The sequence below is a fragment of the Delphinapterus leucas genome, chromosome 4, assembly GCF_059928025.1.
Source record: "Delphinapterus leucas isolate spDelLeu-1000000601 "Yukka" chromosome 4, BTC_Dleu_Yukka2, whole genome shotgun sequence".
In the NCBI taxonomy this organism is placed as follows: Eukaryota; Metazoa; Chordata; class Mammalia; order Artiodactyla; family Monodontidae; genus Delphinapterus; species Delphinapterus leucas.
In genome coordinates, this window is record NC_143132.1 from 132638098 (window position 1) to 132658350 (window position 20253).

The 20253-nt window shown below is 34.1% G+C and overlaps 1 protein-coding gene across 4 annotated transcripts in view; it reads left to right on the top strand.

The window, feature by feature from the left end:
• The window catches only part of STAG1 (STAG1 cohesin complex component), a 441577-nt gene that overhangs the window by 290622 nt on the left and 130702 nt on the right, over positions 1 to 20253 (top strand). For all 4 annotated transcript variants that reach the window (XM_089910049.1, XM_022582560.3, XM_089910050.1 and 1 more), the window contains 2 exons: positions 1311 to 1462; positions 3664 to 3737. In XM_089910049.1, coding sequence (XP_089766175.1) covers positions 1311 to 1462; positions 3664 to 3737 — 226 coding nt within the window. The remainder of the gene's footprint in view (positions 1 to 1310; positions 1463 to 3663; positions 3738 to 20253) is intronic.

The following is a 20253-nucleotide window of genomic DNA, read 5'->3' on the forward strand; positions in this document are numbered from 1 at the left end:
TTTTGTTTTTAGGATTTTTGTCTTATATTTTGGTTTGAGGGCAGTAGCATTGCTAGTAACATGGATTTGGCCAAAATGTAGATAGAGTTTCCGAATAACGAATTGTGTGTCTGTGTGTGTGTGTGTATGTGTATGTGTAGATAGATAGATAGATATAGTTACACTATTATGTATACATGTTTATATATGTAATTAAAGGGAAATTTTAGAAGCTTTAAAAGAAATGCATGCTCATCTTTAGTTGTGTATATGTTTGCTGATGTTTAGATTGGTTCTTCCAAAACACTCATTAATAACTGAACATTCGTATTTGCAGATAAATAAACTAAATGAAAAAAAAGGGAGATCATTTTGCCATCACAAACTTTTATTCCTTTACCAGAATTCCCTACACTCTTATCATCTCAATGATGAAAGTAAATTTGAATAGACAAAAGGTTAAGGTTTGTGTCATACCTGTTCCTCAGAGGACTTGAAAGAGAAGTTTGATAATATTTAATTAGATTTACAAATACAAGTGAGTGTTTAAAAATACATTAACACTGTGACTGGGGAAACAGATCAGAAATTCACAGAATATATTTTTAATGAATTTAATGACTTTGGTAGATTCAGTCTATTTTTCAGGGATCAGAGGTTATGCCATTCATTGAGATGAGGAACACAGGGAAAGGACCATCTTTGGGAGTAAAAGTCATGAATTGATTGTAAGCAAATAAGACACTTTGACGCATCTAAGTAAAGGTATTAAGGAAGCAATTATATACACAGAATTGGTGGCCAGAAGAAAGGTCTAAAAGGTTTGGTTAGTATGCTCTTACTTAGGTTGTGTATGTTTGAAGGTGAGGGAAAGGGGTTGTTGAGGAGACTACATAAATCCTTCCTGCTGATAATTAGGATGGGTCCGTTTTGGGTTTTTTGGAGTTTTTTTTTTTTTTTTGGCCGCACCAAGCAGCTTTTGGGATCTTAGTTCCCCGACCTGGGATTGAACCCAGGGCCACAGAAGTGAAAGCACCAAGTCTTAATCACTGGACCACCAGGGAACTCCCAGGATGAGTCTGTTTTTAAGTGGGAATGTTAATGAGCCAAGCTTATAGGGACACTGAGGCAGAGAAAATTGTCACAGACTAAAATGGTGAGTTTATTTCTATAAAATAATTTTTCGTCTTTCTTATTTAAATTATGCCTAGATTGTAAAACATAGAAGTTGACTAGTTTCCTTCCATCATCCATTTCTGTTATAAATTTGTAATCTTATGGATGAAATTCTGATTCACAGGTGAATACTATAATCTTACTTTATTTCATAGCCATGAAGCTCATGACTGCTCTGGTGAATGTTGCCTTAAACCTCAGTATTCATCAGGATAATACACAGAGACAGTATGAAGCTGAGAGAAATAAAATGATTGGGAAGAGAGCCAACGAAAGGTTGGAGTTACTACTTCAAAAACGCAAAGAGGTAAGGTTCACAGTAACTGTGATTCTTATGTTCTGTAAATGTGTAGTAAATATATCATATGTGTTTTTATTCTCTCTAAAAAGGTTTGTGTGTATTTTTAAAAGTTGTTTTTTTTTAAGTTTGATTATTTGATCTCAGAGTTTTCAAATGAAACTGGAATTTGCTTCCAGCCAGTGATTGATTATCTGAGTGCTGTCTGAGGGCAGAAGAGAAACACAGAGCAACCATACTTTAGAAAGAAGGTGGTCTGGGAATTAGATAACTCAAAAAGATTATCAGGCTGTGGGCCCAGAAAGCACAGTAAATACTAACATCAGAACTAGGGGCCAGCAAAGATGCATTGCAGGAGAAAGCCAAAGACTATATATTAGTAGATGTATGAGACATTTCTGTTAATAATAAGGTTGGTTCCAACTTTACAGTGAAATTTTCTTATAAATGTGTTGAAAGAGATTTTAAACTGGATTTTTAGTAGGCAGCATTTTTATTCATCCAATCAGAAATGAAATTTTAGATGTACAGTGTTAGTCTGTATTTTAACTTGAGAAAAGATCTCAGTGCTATAAATATATTGCTGTCAATAAATAATAGGTTACAACAGGCAGCAGGAAGCAACAAACTTATGATTAAATTATGGTCTGTGCTGTATTGGAGTGCTAGGACTGCTGTAGCATATACCACAAACTGATTTTTCTTTTTTTTTAATTATTTTTTTAAATTTTTATTTATTTTTGGCTGCATTGGGTCTTCATTGCTGCACGCGGGCTTTATCTAGTTGCGGAGAGCGGGGGCTTCTCATTGCAGTGGCTTTTCTTGTTGCAGAGCATGTGCTCTAGGCGCACCGGCTTTAGTAGTTGTGGCACATGGGCTTAGTTGCTCTGTGGCATGTGGGATCTTCCCAGGCCAGGGTTCGAGTCCAACCACTGCACCACCAGGGAAGTCCCTGATTTTTCTTTAGAACAGAAATTTATTGTCTCACAGTTGTATAGGCTAGAACTGGCAGATAACTCTAATCTTCACATGGCCTTCTCACTGTGTGTGTGTCTCTAAATTTCTCCCTTATAAAAAGGAGACAGTCATATTTGATTTGGGACCCATCTTACTTCAGTATGAACCCATCTTAACTAATTACATCTGCTACAACCCTATTTCCAAATAAGGTTTGAGGTTCTGGGAGTTAAGACTTCAGCATATGAAGTTTTGAGGAACACAGTACAACTCATAGCACATTCTATACTAGAAATAATTATAAGTAAGTTTTGGAACTGTACTTTAATAAGAACTGCTAACCAAACTGTATCTCTTATAAATTATTTAATTTTTTATATAATAAATGCAGCAAAATTAGAACTTATAGTAAGTTCCAGTAATTTGAATGATTTACTATAAAGGTATTCCCAAAGTTATTTCAGTAAAACCCAAAACAAAGCATATAGCAAAAGAGAAAGTCTGAAGGAATTTTATTGTCACATTTGTATAAATGCAGTAAAAGCAAATATTTCACTGCAGAACAAATTAAAATAAAAACTATCATCTTGAATGTGATTTTGTATCAGTGCTTTTGTTCCTTTTGAGTAGTAAACTCAAACTTTAACTCTGATATGTAGTATTGCCTGAAATTTATTTATATCTTTTCTATAGTATTTTATTTTGTTGCTGCATTTCACCACTAATGGCTAGTGTCCTTGCTATCTTCTGCTGTTCCTCCTATATTGGGAATTTGACCAATGCTCAGTTTGTTGCTAATCAGACGCAGAGTAATATTTGGATACTTCAGGTGGAATAGGAACTTTATTACACAGTGGCAAATATGATAATCGAGGATGATCTGTTACCAAGAAATGTAAAACCAAGCAGGGGACCTGGTTTGGACAGGAGAGGTAAAGAAATTGAGGCCTATTCCGAAAGCAGGTGATATTTTGTGGTAGTAATCTGGTCACACTTATCCATACCACTTCTTTTTAGTCATTGTGTAATACATGTTGAGAGAGACAGAAAGTGGTTTTAAGCCAATGTAGAAAAGCTATAGAAATAATGAAAGAATACTATTAATTTCGGACATCTGTTGCATGATATATGAGAAAAAAGATTGAAAATTACCCAGAATGAGAATAATCAGGAATTAAAAACAATTGGAACTCTTTATTGCAAATAAAATGATCAATATTTTAATTTATATTTTTATTTATTTTTCATTTCAGCTACAAGAAAATCAGGATGAAATCGAAAATATGATGAACTCTATTTTTAAGGGTATATTTGTTCATAGATACCGGTAAGGGATTTTAAAAATCATTTAGAACATTTTTAACTTAAATAATTTATTGCTTCTTTGTAGTCCTAGGCAATAAAAATATAAACTTTCTAATTATTTGTTTTGTTAGCTGGAAAACAGCTTTGGGTATAAAAGCTAAATAAATGGTCAAAATTGTACCACCACCATCATTGCCATGCTCTTCCAGATTCAGAACATATACTGTTAGAGATCCTATGTACTTGCATTTGTACTGATGTAATATTAATAAGATATCATTAAGTTAATGCGACCTTCATAAGATTTGATTGTCTTCATATTTGAAAAAATTAAATTCCCTGCTTGCGGCCCTTTTGTACTCATCTTGTTATATGATCAAATTAACCAACAGTGTTTTAAAAATGTGTTGGTTAAGATGGGAGAAATGAGTACAGTAGAGGGCACCTCTGCAGATAATGCAGCATCTTTATAACATCACTCTTCTTTACCTTCAACTATACACAAGAAAATAGGATCAAAGTATTTCTGAAGTATTTTTGTCATGCTCCATTGCACGTTGTCTTTCTGTGAAACGTGTGATCTATTAAAATACTACATGAGCGTATTTCATGGAGAATTAATGAATCATACATACGCTTGTTGCCTTCTATTAATTAGGCGTGATTTGATATGTTTAGGCAGATAGACACAGATAATAGATGCACTGTTTTTAGACACATTTAAGACTTTAATTGGCCAGTTAGTTTTAAAAGTTAATTAAAAAGGGAAATTATTTTTTTAAAAAAGGAAAAATTTGTAACTTTGATAACTTACCTTAAAACATTTTATTTTAACTGAAAATGTAAAACTCTTTTGAAATAGAACCAAGGCTTTTACTTTGAATATGAATTCTCTGAATGGAGTATCACATCCTCTTTCTTACATAAACCATGCATGTAATGAATTATCGACAAATTTATTTTCAAAACAAAAATTTCCATGTACCTGCCATGCAGTCTTTTTTTTAAATTACAGTTTTATAGCCGTATAATTAACATAAAATAAACAGCACATTTAAGTGCATGATTTGATGACTTTTCACACACACACACAACACAACACACAAACCCCTACCTGTAAAACTACCACAGGCAAGATAATGAATATATCCATTATCCTCAAAAGTTTTCTCCTACCACTTTGTAATTCCTCCTTTGCTGCCACTCTCCCCCTTCCCCATCCTTAAGCAATCAGTGATCTCCTTCCTAACTGATTTGTTTACATTTTCTAGAATTTTATACAAATGGAATTTACACTTTGTACTCCTGATTTTTGTTCGTGTCTTGGTCTGGCTTCTTTCACTAATAAAATTAAGGTCTTTCATCCTTAAGACTTAACTGTAAGTTTTTTGTAGATTAACTTTATCTGGTTGAGGAAGTTTCCTATCCCTAGTTTTCTGACACTTTGTTAGGAATGGATATTGAATTTTGTCAAATACTTCTCTCCATCTTTTGAGATCATTATGTAGTTTTTCTTTTTTAAGAGTGTTAATGTGGTGAATTAAATTGGTTGATTTTTTTAAACGTTAACTCAACCTGAACTTCTTGGGATAAAACCCGCACACATAATCATGATATATTATTTTTCTTCATTTAAATCTTTTTATTGCTATAAAGTCATTTTTTTTGAAATGTAGATGATTTACAATGTCCTGTTTCGGATATACAGCAAAGTGATTCAGATATATAGATAGATAGATATAGATAGATAGATAGATAGATATAGATGTATGTGTAGATATATAGATATATACAGTAAGTCCCCTACGTACAAATGAGTTCCATTCCGAGAGTGTGTTCGTAAGTCCAATTTGTTAAGTCCAACAAAGTTAGCCTAGGTACCCAGCTAACACAATTGGTTATGCAGTACAGTAGTGTACTGCAATAGATTTATAATACTTTTCACGCAAATAATTCATAAAAATCAAACACGCAAACAATAAAACATTTTTCATCTTGCAATACAGTACCTTGAAAAGTCCAGTAGTACAGTACAATAGCTGGCTTACAGAGTCTGGCATCAAGTGAACAGGGAAGAAGAGTTACTGACTGGACGAGGGAGAGGAGGTGGGAGATGGTAGAGCTGAAGGATCGTCAGCAACAGGAGATGGAGGGCAAGCTGCAGTTTCACTCATGCCCGACATTGATGGCGCAGGTTCTGATTCCTTGCTGGATTCAGTTCTGTCTACCCTCTTGAAAAAATGATCCAGTGATGTCTGGGTAGTAGCTCTTTTTTTCTCGTCATAAATGACACAGTAGCACTGGATTGCATCCTGAATGGCTGCTATAACCTTTGTGTACTGTCCCACATTTGGCTCCTGTGCCTCAAAAATTAACAGTGCCTCCTCAACTAAAGAAAATCCTCTTGCCATTTCCTGCATCGTAAATCTCTTCAGTTCTTCAGTTACTTGTTCTTCCTCTTGTCTCTCTCTTTGTCTTTGCTGTGGACCTCCAATTCTTGGTGCCTCTTAGCAGTACCAGCTACATCACTGCTGCTTTTACACTTGCTTCCAGACATCCTGGGCTTGAAATAAAGATACTCTACTACTATATAAATTACTGTACACTAAAGTACACAAAAGCACAACCACTTGAAGAGGATGCACACACATCACAGTGTACGCCAGACATGTGAACTAACTTACATGATTAGACATGCGAACGCACGTTCGCGTCTTTGAAAGTTGTCAACTTGAAGGTTCGTATGTAGGGGACTTACTGTATGTGAATGTATATCAATTTTTTTCAGATTCTTTACCCTTGTAGGTTATTACAAAATATTGAGTATACTTCCCTGTGCTATACATTAGGTCCTTCTTGGTTATCTATTACATTTATACACAGTAATGTGTATATGTTAATCCCATCCTCCTAATTTATCTTCTCCCTGCCCATCCCTTTTGGTAACCAAAACTTTGTTTTCTGTGTCGGTCACTCTATTTCTGTTTTGTAAGTAAGTTCATTTATATCTTTCTTTTTTTATTGATTCTTCCAATATTGTTATAATGACTCTACTACACAAGGCAATCTACAGATTCAAAGCAATCCCTATCAAATTACCAATGGCATTTCTCACAGAACTAAACAAAAACATTTTAATTTGTATGGAAATACAAAAGACCCCAAATAGGCAAAACAATCCTGAGAAAGAAAAACGGACCTGGAGGAATAAGGCTCCCTGATTTCAAACTATACTACAAGGCTACAGTTGTCAAAGCAGTATGGTATTGCACAAAAACAGAAATAAAGATCAATGGAACAGGATAGAAAGCCCAGAAATAAACCCATGTACCTATAGTCAATTAATCTACAACAAACGATGCAAGAATATACAATGAAGAAAAGACAGTCTCTTCAAGAAGTGGTGCCAGGGGCTTCCCTGGTGGTGCAGTGGTTAAGACTCCATGCTCCCAGTGCAGGGGGCCCAGGTTTGATCCCTGGTCAGGGAACTAGATCCCACATGCATGCCACAACTAAGGAACCCGCGAACTGTGACTAAGACCTGGCATAACCAAATGAATAAACAAAATAAATTTATATAAAATGTGAATCATTTAAAAAAAAAAGGAAGTGGTGCTGGATAAACTGGACAGCTACATGTAAAAGAATGAAATTAGAACATTCTCTAACACCATATACAAAGCTAAACTCAAATGGATTAAAGACCTAAATGTGAGACCAGTTACTATAAGACTCCAGGAGGAAAACATAGGCAGAACACTCTTTGACATAATTCGCAGCAAGATTGTTTTAGATCTGTCTCCTAGAATCATGGAAATAAAAACAAATACTTTTTAAATGGGACCTAATTAAATTTAAAAGCTTTTGCACAGCAAAGGAAATAATAAAATGAAAAGACAACTTATGGAATGGGAGAATATATTTACAAACAGTGCACCACCAAGGGATTAATTTCCAAAATATACATACAGCTCAAAAAAAAAAAAAATCAAAAAACTGGGCAGAAGACCTACATAGACGTTTTTCCAAAGAAGACATACAGATGGCAACAGGCACAAGAAAAGATGCTCAACATCATAATTATTAGAGAAATGCAAATCAAAACTACAGTGAGGTATCACCACACTCCAGTCAGAATGGCCATCATCAAAATGTCTACAAATAATAAATGCTGGAGAGGGTGTGGAGAAAAAGGAATCGTCCTACACTGTTGGTGAGAATGTAAATTGGTGCAGCCACTATGGAGAACACCATGGAGGTTCCTTAAAAAACTAAACATAAAGTTACCATATGATCCTGGAATCCCACTTCTGGGCATATATTCAGAGGAAACTATAAAGAGATACATACACCCCAGTGTTCATAGCAGCACTATTTACAATAGCCAAAATATGGAAGCAGCCTAAATATCCATCGACAGATAAATGGAAGATACAAGTGAAGTTAATTATAAAACAAATAGACCCACAGACATAGAAAACAAACATGGTTACCAAAGGGGGATGGAGGGAGAGAGGAATTAGGAGGTTGGGATTAACATATAAACACTACTATACATAAAGTAGATAACGAATGAGGACCTACTGCATAGCATAGGGACCTATACTCAATAATTTGTAATAACTTACAAGGGTAAAGAATCTGAAAAATATATATGTGTATGTGTGTGTGTGTGCGTGTATAGCTGAATTATTGTGTACACCTGAAACTAACACAGCATTGTAAATAAACTATACTTCAATTTTTAAAAGATAAATTAAAAAAAATTTTAATTAAAAAAAATATTCTTCCAATCCAAGAACACGGTATATCTTTCCATCTGTGTTGTCTTCAATTTCTTTTTGCCAGTGTCTTATACTTTTCAGAGTACAGGTCTTTTGCCTCCTTTTGTAGGTTTATTCCTAGGTATTTTATTCTTTTTGAAGCGATAACAAACGGGATTGTTCCTTTAATTTCTCTTTCTGATGTTTTGTTGTTAGGGTATAGAAATGCAACAGATTTCTATATGTTTTGTATCCAGGAACTTTACCAAATTCATCGATGAGGACTAATAGTTTTCTGGTAGCATCTTTAGGATTTTCTATGTATAGCATCATGTCATGTGCAAACAGTTACAGTTTTACATCTTCTTTTCCAATTTGGATTACTTCTATTTCTTTTTCTTCTCTGATTACCTTGGCTAGGACTTCTAAAGCTATGTTGAATAAAAGTGGCGAGAGTGGCATTCTTGTCTTCTTTTTGAACTTTGAGGAAATGCTTTCAGTTTTTCACCATTGAGTATGATGTTAGCTGTCTGTCATATATGTCCTTTATTATGTAGAGGTGTGTTGCCTCTATGCCCACCTTCTAAAGAGTTTTTATCATAAATGGATGTTGAATTTTATCAAAAGCTTTTCTGCATCTATTGAGATTATCATACGGTTTTTATTCTTCAGTTTGTTAATGTGGTGTCTCACATTGATTGATTTGAGGTTATTGAAAAATCCTTGCATCTCTGAGATAAATCCCACTTGATCATGGTGTATGATCCTTTTAATGTATTGTTGGGTTCAGATCGCTAGTATTTTGTTGAGGATTTTTGCATCTATGTTCATCAGTGATATTGGCCTGTAATTTTTTGTGTGTGTGATATTTTTGTCTGTTTTTGGTATCAAGGTGATGTAGCCTCATAGAATGAGCTCGGAAGTGTTCCTTCTCTGCAATTTTTTGAAGTAGTTTCAGAAGGATAGGTGTTAACTCCTCTCTAAATATTTGATAGAATTCGCCTGTGAAGCTTTCTGTCCTGGACTTTTGTTTGATGGGAGTTTTTTAATCACAGATTCATTTCAGTGTTTGTAATTGGTCTGTTCCTATTTTCTATTCCTGGTTCAGGCTTGGGAGGTTGTACCTTTCTAAGAATTTGTCCCTTTCTTTTAGGTTATCAGTTTTTTTGGCATAGAGTTGCTTGTAGTAGTCTCTTATGGTTCTGTGTATTTTTTTGGTGTCAGTTGTCACTTCTCCTTTTTAATTTCTAATTTTGTTGATTTGGGCCCTCTCTTTTTTTTCTTGATGAGTCTGGCTAAAGGTTTATCAATTTTGTTTATATTTTAAGAGAACCAGCTTTTAGTTTCATTGATCTTGTCTATTGTTTTTTTGTTTCTATTTCATTTATTTCTACTCTAATCTTTATGATTTCTTTCCTTTTACTAACCTTGGGTTTTGTTTGTTCTTCTTCCTCTAGTTGCTTTAGGTGTAAATTTAGGTTGTCTCTTTGAGATTGTTCTTGTTTCCTGAGGTAAGTTTGTATCACTATAAACTTCCCTCTTAGAACTGCTTTTCCTGTGTCCCATAAGTTTTGGATTGTTGTGTTTTTGTTTTCATTTGTCTTTGGGTAATTTTTGATTTCCTGTTTGATGTCTTCAGTGAACCACTGGTTGTGCAGTAGGATATTGTTCAACCTCCACATGTTTGTGTTTTTTACAGTTTTCTTCTTGAAGTTCGTTTCTAGCCTCATAGAGTTGTGGTCAGAAATGATGCTTGATCTGATTTCAGTTTTCTTAAATTTACCAAAGCTTGCTTTGTGACCCAGCATGTGATCTGTCCTGGAGTATGTTCCATGTACACATGAAAAGAATGTGTATTCTGCTGCTTTCAGATGGAATGTGCTCTGAATATCAATTAAGTCCATCTGAGGTGTCATTTAAGGCCTGTGTTTCTTGATTGATTTTCTATCTGGATGATCTGTCCTTTGGTGTAAGTCGGGTGTTAAAGTCCCCAAATGTTATTTTGTTACAGTCAGTTTCTCCTTTTGCATCTGTTATCATTTGCCTTATATATTTAGGTGCTCCAATGTTGGATGCATATATATTTACAATTGTTATATCTTCTTCTTGGATTGATCCTTTGATCATCATGTAGTGTCCCTCTTCGTATCTTGTTACAGTCTTTATTTTAAAGTCTATTTTGTCTGATATGAGTATTGCTACTCCACCTTCCTTCTGATTTACATCTGTGTGGAATAACTTTTTCCATCCCCTTACTTTCAGTCTGTATGTGTCTCTAGATCTGAAGTGAGTCTCTTTGAAGGCAGCACACATATGGATCCTGTTTTTTGCATCTATTCAGCCAGTCTGTGTCTTTTGGTTAGAGCATTTAATCCATTTACATTTAAGGTAATTATCAATGTGTATGTTCTTATTGCCATTTTGTTAATTGTTTTGGACTTGTTTTTGTAGGTCTTTTTTTTCTCCTTTCTTTTTTTGTTCTCTTCCTTTGTGACTGTCTTTAGTGTTATGTTTGGATTCCTTTTTCTTTTTTGTGTGTATATCTATTACATGTTTTGGTTCGTGGTTACCATGAGGTTTTTGTATAGCAGTCTATATATATGTTTTTGTTTTAAGTTGTTGATATCTTAATTTCAAATGCATTTTAGATACCCTGCATTTGTACTCCCCTCCCCTCACAATAACTGTTTTTGATCTTATATTTTATATCTAATTTTTTTATGTATCGCTTAACTGTCATTGTTTTTTTTGGATACAAATGATTTTATTACCTTTGTCTTTTAACCTCCCTACCAGCTTTGTATATGGATGATTTCCTACCCCTATTATATTTTTCCCTTTACCAGTGAGCTTTTCAATTTTGTCCTTTTCTTGTTTCTAGTTGTGGCCTTTTTTTTCAGCCTAGTTCCTTTAGCATTTGTTGTAAAGCTAGTCTTTTAGCATTTGCATGTCTGTAAAGCTTTTGGTTTGTCCATCAGATCTGAACAAGAGCCTTGCTGGTAGAGTATTCTTGGTTATAGGTTTTTCTCTTTTATGACTTTAAGTAATATTGTGCCCCTCCCTTCTGGCCTGCAGAGTTTCTGCTGGAAACTCTGCCTTATCGTAGTTCCCTTGTATTTAATTTGTTGCTTTTCCCTTGTTGCTTTTAATACTCTCTCTTTATCTTTAACTTTTGTTAATTGAGTACAATGTGTCTAGGTGTGTTCCTCTGTGGGTTAATCCTGTATGGGACTCTCTACTTCCTGGACTTGGGTGACTGTTTTCTTTCCTAGGTTAGGGAACTTTCCAGCTATTATCTCTTCAAATATTTTCTCAGGCTCTTTCTCTCTCTTTTCCTTCTGGGACCCCTATAATGTGAATATTAGTGTGCTTTAGTTCTCTTAAACTTGCTCATTTCATTTCATTCTTTTTTCTTTTTTCTATTCCGTGGCAGTGATTTTCACTACTCTGTTTTCCAGCTCACTGATACATTCTGCCTCATTTAGTCTGCTATTCATTCCTTCTATTGTGTTTTTCATTTCAGTTATCGTATTCTTCAATTCTGTTTGGTTCTTCTTTATATTTTCTAATTCTTTGTTAAAAACTCCTAATTTCTCGCTCCATGCATCCATTCTCGTCCCAGTACCTTTTATCATCTTTACAATCGTTACTCTGAACTCTTTCTCAGGTAGATTGCCTGACTCCATGTCACTTAGTTGTTATTCTGTAGTTTTGTCTTGTTCCTTCATCTGAAACATATTCCTCTGTCACCTCATTTTGTCTAAATTGCTATTTGTATTTTTATGTGTGTGGTAAGTTGGTTACATTTCTCTTGAGATTGTTCTTGTTTCCTGAGGTAAGTTTGTATCGCTATAAACTTCCCTCTTAGAACTGCTTTTCCTGTGTCCCATAAGTTTTGGATTGTTGTGTTTTTGTTTTCATTTGTCTCAGGGTAATTTTTGATTTCCTGTTTGATATCTTCAGTGATGTCTCGACCTTGTAGAAGTGCGCCTCTGTAGGTTACATCCTATGGCTCCCAGCAGTGCACTCCCCTCCTGTAATCCAAGGACCAGGGCCTAGCTGGTCCCAGGGTAATGTCTGGCCTGCATTTCCAAATTCAGTCTGCAAGCTGAGTGACTGTAGTTTTCTTGTTTCTGGTGTCTGCCTCCTGGTGGGTGAGACTGGTCTAGAGGCTTGTGCAGGCTTCCTAGTGGGAGGGGTAGAGCTGGGTTTTGGCCCTCTGTTGGTCAGGGCCTTGTCTAGAGGCCTGTCTTTAGGTGGATGTTGGCTCAGGAAATCTTAGGAATCCTGTCTGGTGATGGGTGGGGATGTGTCCCCATCCAGTTAGTTTTTTGGCCTGAGGCATCCCAGCACTGGAGCCTATAGGCTATTGGATGGGGCCAGCTCTTGTGCTGATGCCCGAAGCCAGATGTTAGCCTCCCCAAGCATTCATTCAAATGAATACTCCCTGATATGTCTATCACCAGTGTCTATGTACCCAGAGTGAGCCACAGCTGCCCCCCGCCTCCACAGGAGACCCTCCAAGACCAGCAGGTAGGTCTGGCCCAGTCTCCTATCAAATTACTGCTTTTGCCCTTTGCCCCAGTGCACGTGAGATTTTGTATGCACCCTTTAAGAGTGAAGTCTTTATTTTCCCCAGTCCTGTGGACCTCCTGTAATCAAGCCCTCCTGGCCTTTAAAGCCAAATGCTCTGGGGGCTTCTCTGCCCAGTGCTGGACCCCCAACCTAGACAGCCTGATGTGGGGCTCATAACTCTCACTCTTGTGAGAGAACCTTTACAATACAATTATTCTCTAGTATGTGGGTTGCCCACCCAGGTATGGGATTTGATTATATTGCGAGTCTGCCCCTCCTGCTGGTCTTGTTGTGGTTCCTTCTTTATGTCTTTTGTTGTACAAAATCTTTTCTGGTAAGTTACAGTCTTCAGTGATGTAAGTTACATCTTACAACAATTGATGATTGTTCTGAAAATTATTGTGATTTTGGTGTGCTTGTGAGAGGAGGTGAGTTTAGCATCTTTCTACTCCTCCATCTTGGCCACTCCTTTCTCTATTATTCTTTTTTTATCTTGTTGGATGTCATTTGCTGAAATTTCCCTAGGAATTTTTGTATCTGTGTTTAAGGGGGATATATATCTATAACTCTTTTATTTTACTGAGTGTCTCTGACTGTTTTTGGTACCAATGTGATGTTGGCTTTGTAGAATGAGTTGTGGTGTATTCTCTCCTTTTTAATTTTCTGGAACAGTTGAATAAAATTGGTATTATTTCTTCCTCTGATAGGAATTAAACCATTGGGTTCTAGAGTTTTCTTTGTAAGGATGTTTTAAACTACAAATTAAATTTCTTTAGTAGATATAAGACTGTTCAGTTTGTCTTACAAAAAAATGATAGATTCATCTAAGTTGTTGAAGTATATTCAAGAAATATCAGCATAAAGTTGTTCATAGTATTGGTGGTTTCATCTCTCACATATCAGTCTGTCTAGAGCTAATCAATTATATTTATATTTTCTTAGAAAAGAAATTTTTATTTTTCTGCTTTCTGTTTCACTTGATTACTATTCTTTTACTGTTCTTTGGGTTTCCTTCCTCTGCTCTTTAGTTTCTCAGGGGGGAAATGGAGATCACTGATATAAGGCCTTACTTTTCTCTCTCCTATTAATTTTTACTCCTATAAATTTCTTTCTTAGCCGTGCTATATAGCTGTATCCCCTAAATTTGGATATGTTGTGTTTCCATTTTCATTTAGTTCAGAATACTTTCTAATTTCCATCTGGACTTGTTTCTTTGGGTCATGGATTATTTAGAAGTTTGGTATATATTTGCAAATATCTCAGAACTTTCTGTTATTGTCTCCTAACTTAAGTTCATTCTAGCCAGAGAACATACTTTATGTGACTTGAATGCTTTTAAGTTTATTGATATTTGTTTTATGGCCCATAGTATGTTCTATCTTGATAAATTTTTTATTTGCATAGGAAAAGAGTATGTATCATTGGTTTTGTTTTTATGTCAATTAGGTCAAACTTGGTTGATGGTTGTTGTTGAAGTCTTTTCTATCTGTATTGATTGTCTGTCTTTTTATTCTAACAATTATCAAGAGGGATTTTGTAGGAGTACTTTTTGTATTCTTGATACAGGTGCATTATCACATAAATGATTTTCATATTTTTCCCCAGCCTTTGGCTTTCCTTTCATTTTCTTAATGATACCTTTTGAAGAACAAAAGTTTTCAATTTGAATGCAGTAATTTATCAATTTTTCTTCTATGGTCATGCTTTTGATGTCATATCTGTGAACATTTTTCCTAACCCAAACTGTTCTTCTGTGTTTTATTCTAGAAGTTTAATCATTTAATCATTTAAGTTAATTTATATGAATGATTTTTTTAAGTTAATTTTTGTTTATAGTGCGATATAAGGACACTTTTTGCATATAGGTATTCATTTTTACAAGCACTATTGGTGAAAGGCTGTTCTTCAGCTGAGTTGCTTTAGCACTTTTCTTGGGAATCAAATGACCATGAATGCAAAGTTTTATTTCTGAATTTTCTAATTTGTCCTTAAACTCTTACCAGCTGTATTGATTACAATACTTTTAAGGTATTTCTTAAAAGCTTTGTTGAGATGTAATTGACATATAACATATGTAAGTTTAAGGTGTACAACAAGATCCTTTGAAACACATAATATATTGTGAAATGATTATCACAATAAGGTTAGTTAATACCTCTATCATCTCAAGTAATTACCTTTTATAATTTAGGTGGTGATAACATTTAAGAATTACTCCCTTAGCAACTTTCAACTGTGTACTACAGTATTGTTAACTGTAGTCGCCATGGTATGGTGTACATTAGGTCCCTAGAACCTATTTATCTTATAACTAGAAGTTTGTACTCTTTGGCCAACATCTCCCCAGTTTCCCCCCACCCCAGCATCTGGTGACCACCTTTCTACTCTCTATTTCTATTAGTTTAGCATTTTAAGAGCCTACATATAAGTGAGAGCATACAGTATTTTTCTTTTAGAGTAAGTTTTTAAAATTAGGTAGTTTTATGTCCTTTTACTTTGTTTTTCAAAATTGTTATGACTATTATAGATTCTTTACATTTCTATATAAATTCTATAATCAGATTGTCAATTTTTACACAAAATCTTGCTGGAATTTTGATAGAGAATATAATGAATCAGTACACCAATTTGGAGAGAATTTCCTTCCTCATTATATTGAATTTTCCATTCTGTGAATATAGGTTGTATCTCCATTTATTTACATATTCTGTAGTTTCTCTTAGCAGTTTTTATTATTTTCAGTGTACGTCTTATACTACTTTTGTTAAATTTATTTTTGTTTTCATTTTTATTTTGTTATAATGGGAATCGTGTCCTTAATTTTTGTTCTAGACTCTTCCTTATTAATATGTAAAATATTATTTTATTGCTGCAAAATTATAAAATACTTTCATTAGTTCTGTAGTTTGTTTTTGTAGCTTCTTTCATAAAGGATCATGCCATTTGTGAACAAAGGCGCTTTTAATTTTTTTATTGGCCTATTGTACTGAATAGAATCTACAGTACAATATTGAGTAAAAGTGGTGAGAGAGGACAGCTTTACTTTTATTCCTGATCTTAATGGGAAAATAATTAGTCTTTAAAATTAAGTATAATGTCATTAGCTGTAAGTTTTTTATGTTGATACCTGTTAGTAGAATGAGATTCCCTTCTAACCTGGTTTTGTTAGGTGTTTTTATTGTGATTGATTGTTTGATTTCATTTTTTCTGCTTCAATTGAGGTAAAAATACAGGCTTTTTTATTGATATAAGGTATTATATTCATTTTCAGATATTAGACCAATCTTGCAATCTGGGAAAATTCCACATGGTCATGGTATATAATGTTTTTTCTATGCTACTGAATTTAGTTTGCTAATATTTTGTTAGGGATTTTTGTGTCTACTTTCATATGGGGTATTAATATGCTTACTAGCCTCAGAGAACTGGAAAATGTTCCCTCCTGCTCTATTTTCTGAAAGAGTTTATGGAAGATTGTTTTTTTTGGTTTTGTCTTGTTTTATTAATTTGATAGAATTCACCATGGAAGTCCTTTAAGCCTAGGTTTTCCTTTGTGTGAAGATTTTCATTTACTAAATAAACTTCTTATTATAGATCTATCCAAATTTTCTATTCCTTGTTGATTCTTTATGGTAATTTGTCTCTTTCAGACAATACTTTATTTCATGCATATTGCACATTTGTTTGTATAATGTTATTTATGATATTTATAATCATTTTTATTTCTGTAGGATGTCTCCTTACTCATTCTTGATTTTGTAATTTGTATCTTCTCTCTTTTTTGTGTTGGTCAGTCAGCCTAGCTAAAGGTTTATCAGTTATATTGATCTTTTCAAAGAATAAACTTTTGCTTTCATTGACTCTATGTATTTTTTTATTTCATTGATTTTTGCTTCAACCTTAATATTTCCTTCCATGTGATTGCTTTAGTTTTAATTTACTTGTCTTCTTTTAGTTTCCTATGGTAGATTGTTGATTTGTATAGCCTTCTTCCTTTCTTATCTGGCATGCTAAGCTATAAATTTCCCTCAAAGTACCGCTTTAGTGACATACCATGACTTTTTATACAACAAATATGTTGTATTTTAAATTTTATTCAGAACTAAGTATTTCCTTATTTTATTTGTGATTTCTTCTTCGACTCATGGGTTGTTAAGTTTTCTTGTTTAATTTCAAAATATTTGGAGGTTTTCCAAATTAATTTCTCTTCTTAATTTCTAGTTTAATTGCATTGTTGTTAGTAAACACACTTTCAGGTATTGATATTTAAATCATTTTATACTTTATGGGCCTTGTTTTTTTCTTAATCAGTTGGATTATCCAAAAAAAAAACTACATGTGCATATAAAAAGGATATATTCTGCTGTTTTGTTACATCTTCCTGTAAACCTTTTTATCATTATGAAATGTTCTTTTTTAGTATGACTTTTTTTTTTTGTCTCAAAGACTTCTTTGCCTGATAATAATATATCTTTAAGTTCTTTTATGGTTACTTTTTGTATGATGTATCTTTTATCATCCTTTCACTGTTTGTGTCTTTGAATATGAAATATATCTCTTATAGACAGCCTAGAGTTGGATCTTGTGTTTTTATGCATTGAACAATCTCTGTTATTTTCTTTATGGTTGCTACAGAAACTACATCCCATTAGCATGACTAATTTCACATAAATGTAGCATCTTTGCTCCAGTATAGCCCCATTTTCTTGTTCTTCCTTTGTACTATTATTGTCAAATATCTTTTATCTCTATTTGGTATTATCCCAACATTACCATTTTAACTATTGTCAGTATATACAATATTAAGATTTTCAATGAAATTAAACAAAGAAATATTCATGCTATCTTCTCTTTTTACCCTGTTGTTAACATTTCCAGCATTGTTCATTTTATTCTATGAATTTGAGTTATTGTATAGAGTTACTTCCTTTCAGTTTGAAGGACTTTCTTTACAGTTTCTTATAAGGCAAGTGTCCTAGCAGTCTTTGTTTATCTGGAAATGTCATTATTTCATCTTCCATATTTGAAAGATAGTTTGGCTGGATATAGAATTCTTGGTGGACAGTTTTATTTTCTTTTAACACTTTTAATGCCTTTCTACCACCTACTGGACTTCATTGTCTCTGAGTAAAAAATTAATTGTTAATCTTGCTGTTCCCCTGTACATTTATGAGTCACTTTTTTTGTAGCTTTTATTTTCTTTTCTTCTTTTTTTCCCATTTTTCTTTGGCTTTCAACAGTTTGCTTATGTGTTTAGATATAGACCTCTTTGTGTTTATCCTACTAATATTTTGTTGACCTTCTTGGATCTGTAGATTCATGTTTTTCATCAAATTTCATAAACTTTTAGCAGTTGATTCTTCAAGTATTTTTTACCCATTTCTCTTTGTTTGTACTCCTTTCACACATATACTGGTATACATGATATTGTTTCCTAGGCTTTTGGAGCTTACATGCATGTGCGCGCTCTCACACACTCTCTCTCTCTCGTTTTTCCTTCCTCAATGTTTTTCATCTCTATTCTTTGGGTAATTTCTGTTTACCTATCTTCAGGTTCAGTGTTTTTTTTCTGTCAACTCAAGTATGCAGCTGAAACCATATGGTGAGTTTTTTATTTCTGTTATTGTACTTTTCAGTTGGTCCTATTTTTATAGTTGCTGTTTCTTTATCATAATCCACTGTTGGTTGAGGCCTTGTCATGTTCTCATCTAGTTCTTTGAATATAGCATCTTTAAATATAATCTGATTATATTTATTGGATCTGCTTTAAAATCGTTGCTAAATTTAACAGCTGGGCCCACTCGGAGACAGTTTCTTTAGACTGTTTCAATTTCCAAGTATAGGTATTACTTCCCTTTTTCTTTGTACATCATATAATCTTTTGTTAAAAACTGTGCATTTTACAAAATATATCTTAGCAAATTTGGATTCTGATTTTTTTTTCCCCTGAAGTTTGTCCTATTGTTGGGGGTTTTGTTTTTGAATAATTTACTTGGACTTAATCTGAGGAATTTATCTCTCCTGGACTGTAGCTTTAGGCTAGCAGAACTCTGCTATTTTCCCTATTTATTTCTTACAGAGTTTGCTCATTTTATTGAAATCTTCCCTGGGTGTTGGTATTTAGCATGTTGCTACCAATCAAGTCAGCTTCCTCATCTTAAAACCATGGTTTTCATGGGCATTCCCAATCCTGCTACCTCCACTACACCTGCTGCTCTGAGTTTTAGGGTGTTTGAAGGGGTTATGTCCATTCAAGAATGCCATAGATTTTTGCTGTTTGGGGCCCAAATTTCATCAGCTTTTTATGAGTAAATACTTCTCAACATTTTGAATCTATTTCCAGAAAACTAAAAAGATTGCTTTGGTATTTTGAGTTATTTGGGGGGATGGGAAGAAAGGTGTTTTCTCTTAGTATAGAATCGTAGGTTGACCTTTTTTTTTTCAGTCTTTTAAAGGAATTGATCCATTATCTCTGGTTTGGCTTGTTTCCAACTAGAACTGCTGTCATTCTTATCTTGTGTCCTTTGTAGTTAATTTATCTTTTGCTCTTGGTTACATTTAAATTTTTTTTTTGTTTTGTAACTAGTTTAACAATTTTGTCATGATGTTCTTCAGGGTCGTTTTCTTCATTTTTCTTTTATTACCTCCAGGCTCTCCTCAAGCCTCTTGAATATATATATTTTGTTGTAACTTTTAATGTTCTGTTTCACTAGTTTTATCATCTGTGTCATTTCTGATTCTGTTAGTTTTGATTAATTTTTCCCCTTATTATGGGTCATTTTCTTTGAATGCCTGGCAATTTTATTAGGTGCCAACCACTGTGGATTTTGTTTTGTTGGGTACCAGACAATGTATTCTAAAGATACTCATCCACTTTTCTCTGGGACATAATTAATGTTTGATCTTTTCAAGACTTTATTTAAGGTTTGTTAAGTGGACCAGGGCAGTGTTTAGTCTAAGGTTAACTTTACCCAGATACTAAGAAAAAACGATTCTTTGTACTTTTCTTGATGCCCTGTGAATTACAAGGGTTTTCTGCTCTGCCTCACTGGAACACAAAGTATTCCAAACCCTATGTTTGCTCCAGAGGTTGCCCTCTCTGCTCTTTCCATTCTTTCCCCAGCATTGAGTGGTTTGTTCACATGTACATGCTCTTTATACTCAGCTGAAGAGTTGATAGGGTCTTTCTGCAGATGCCCA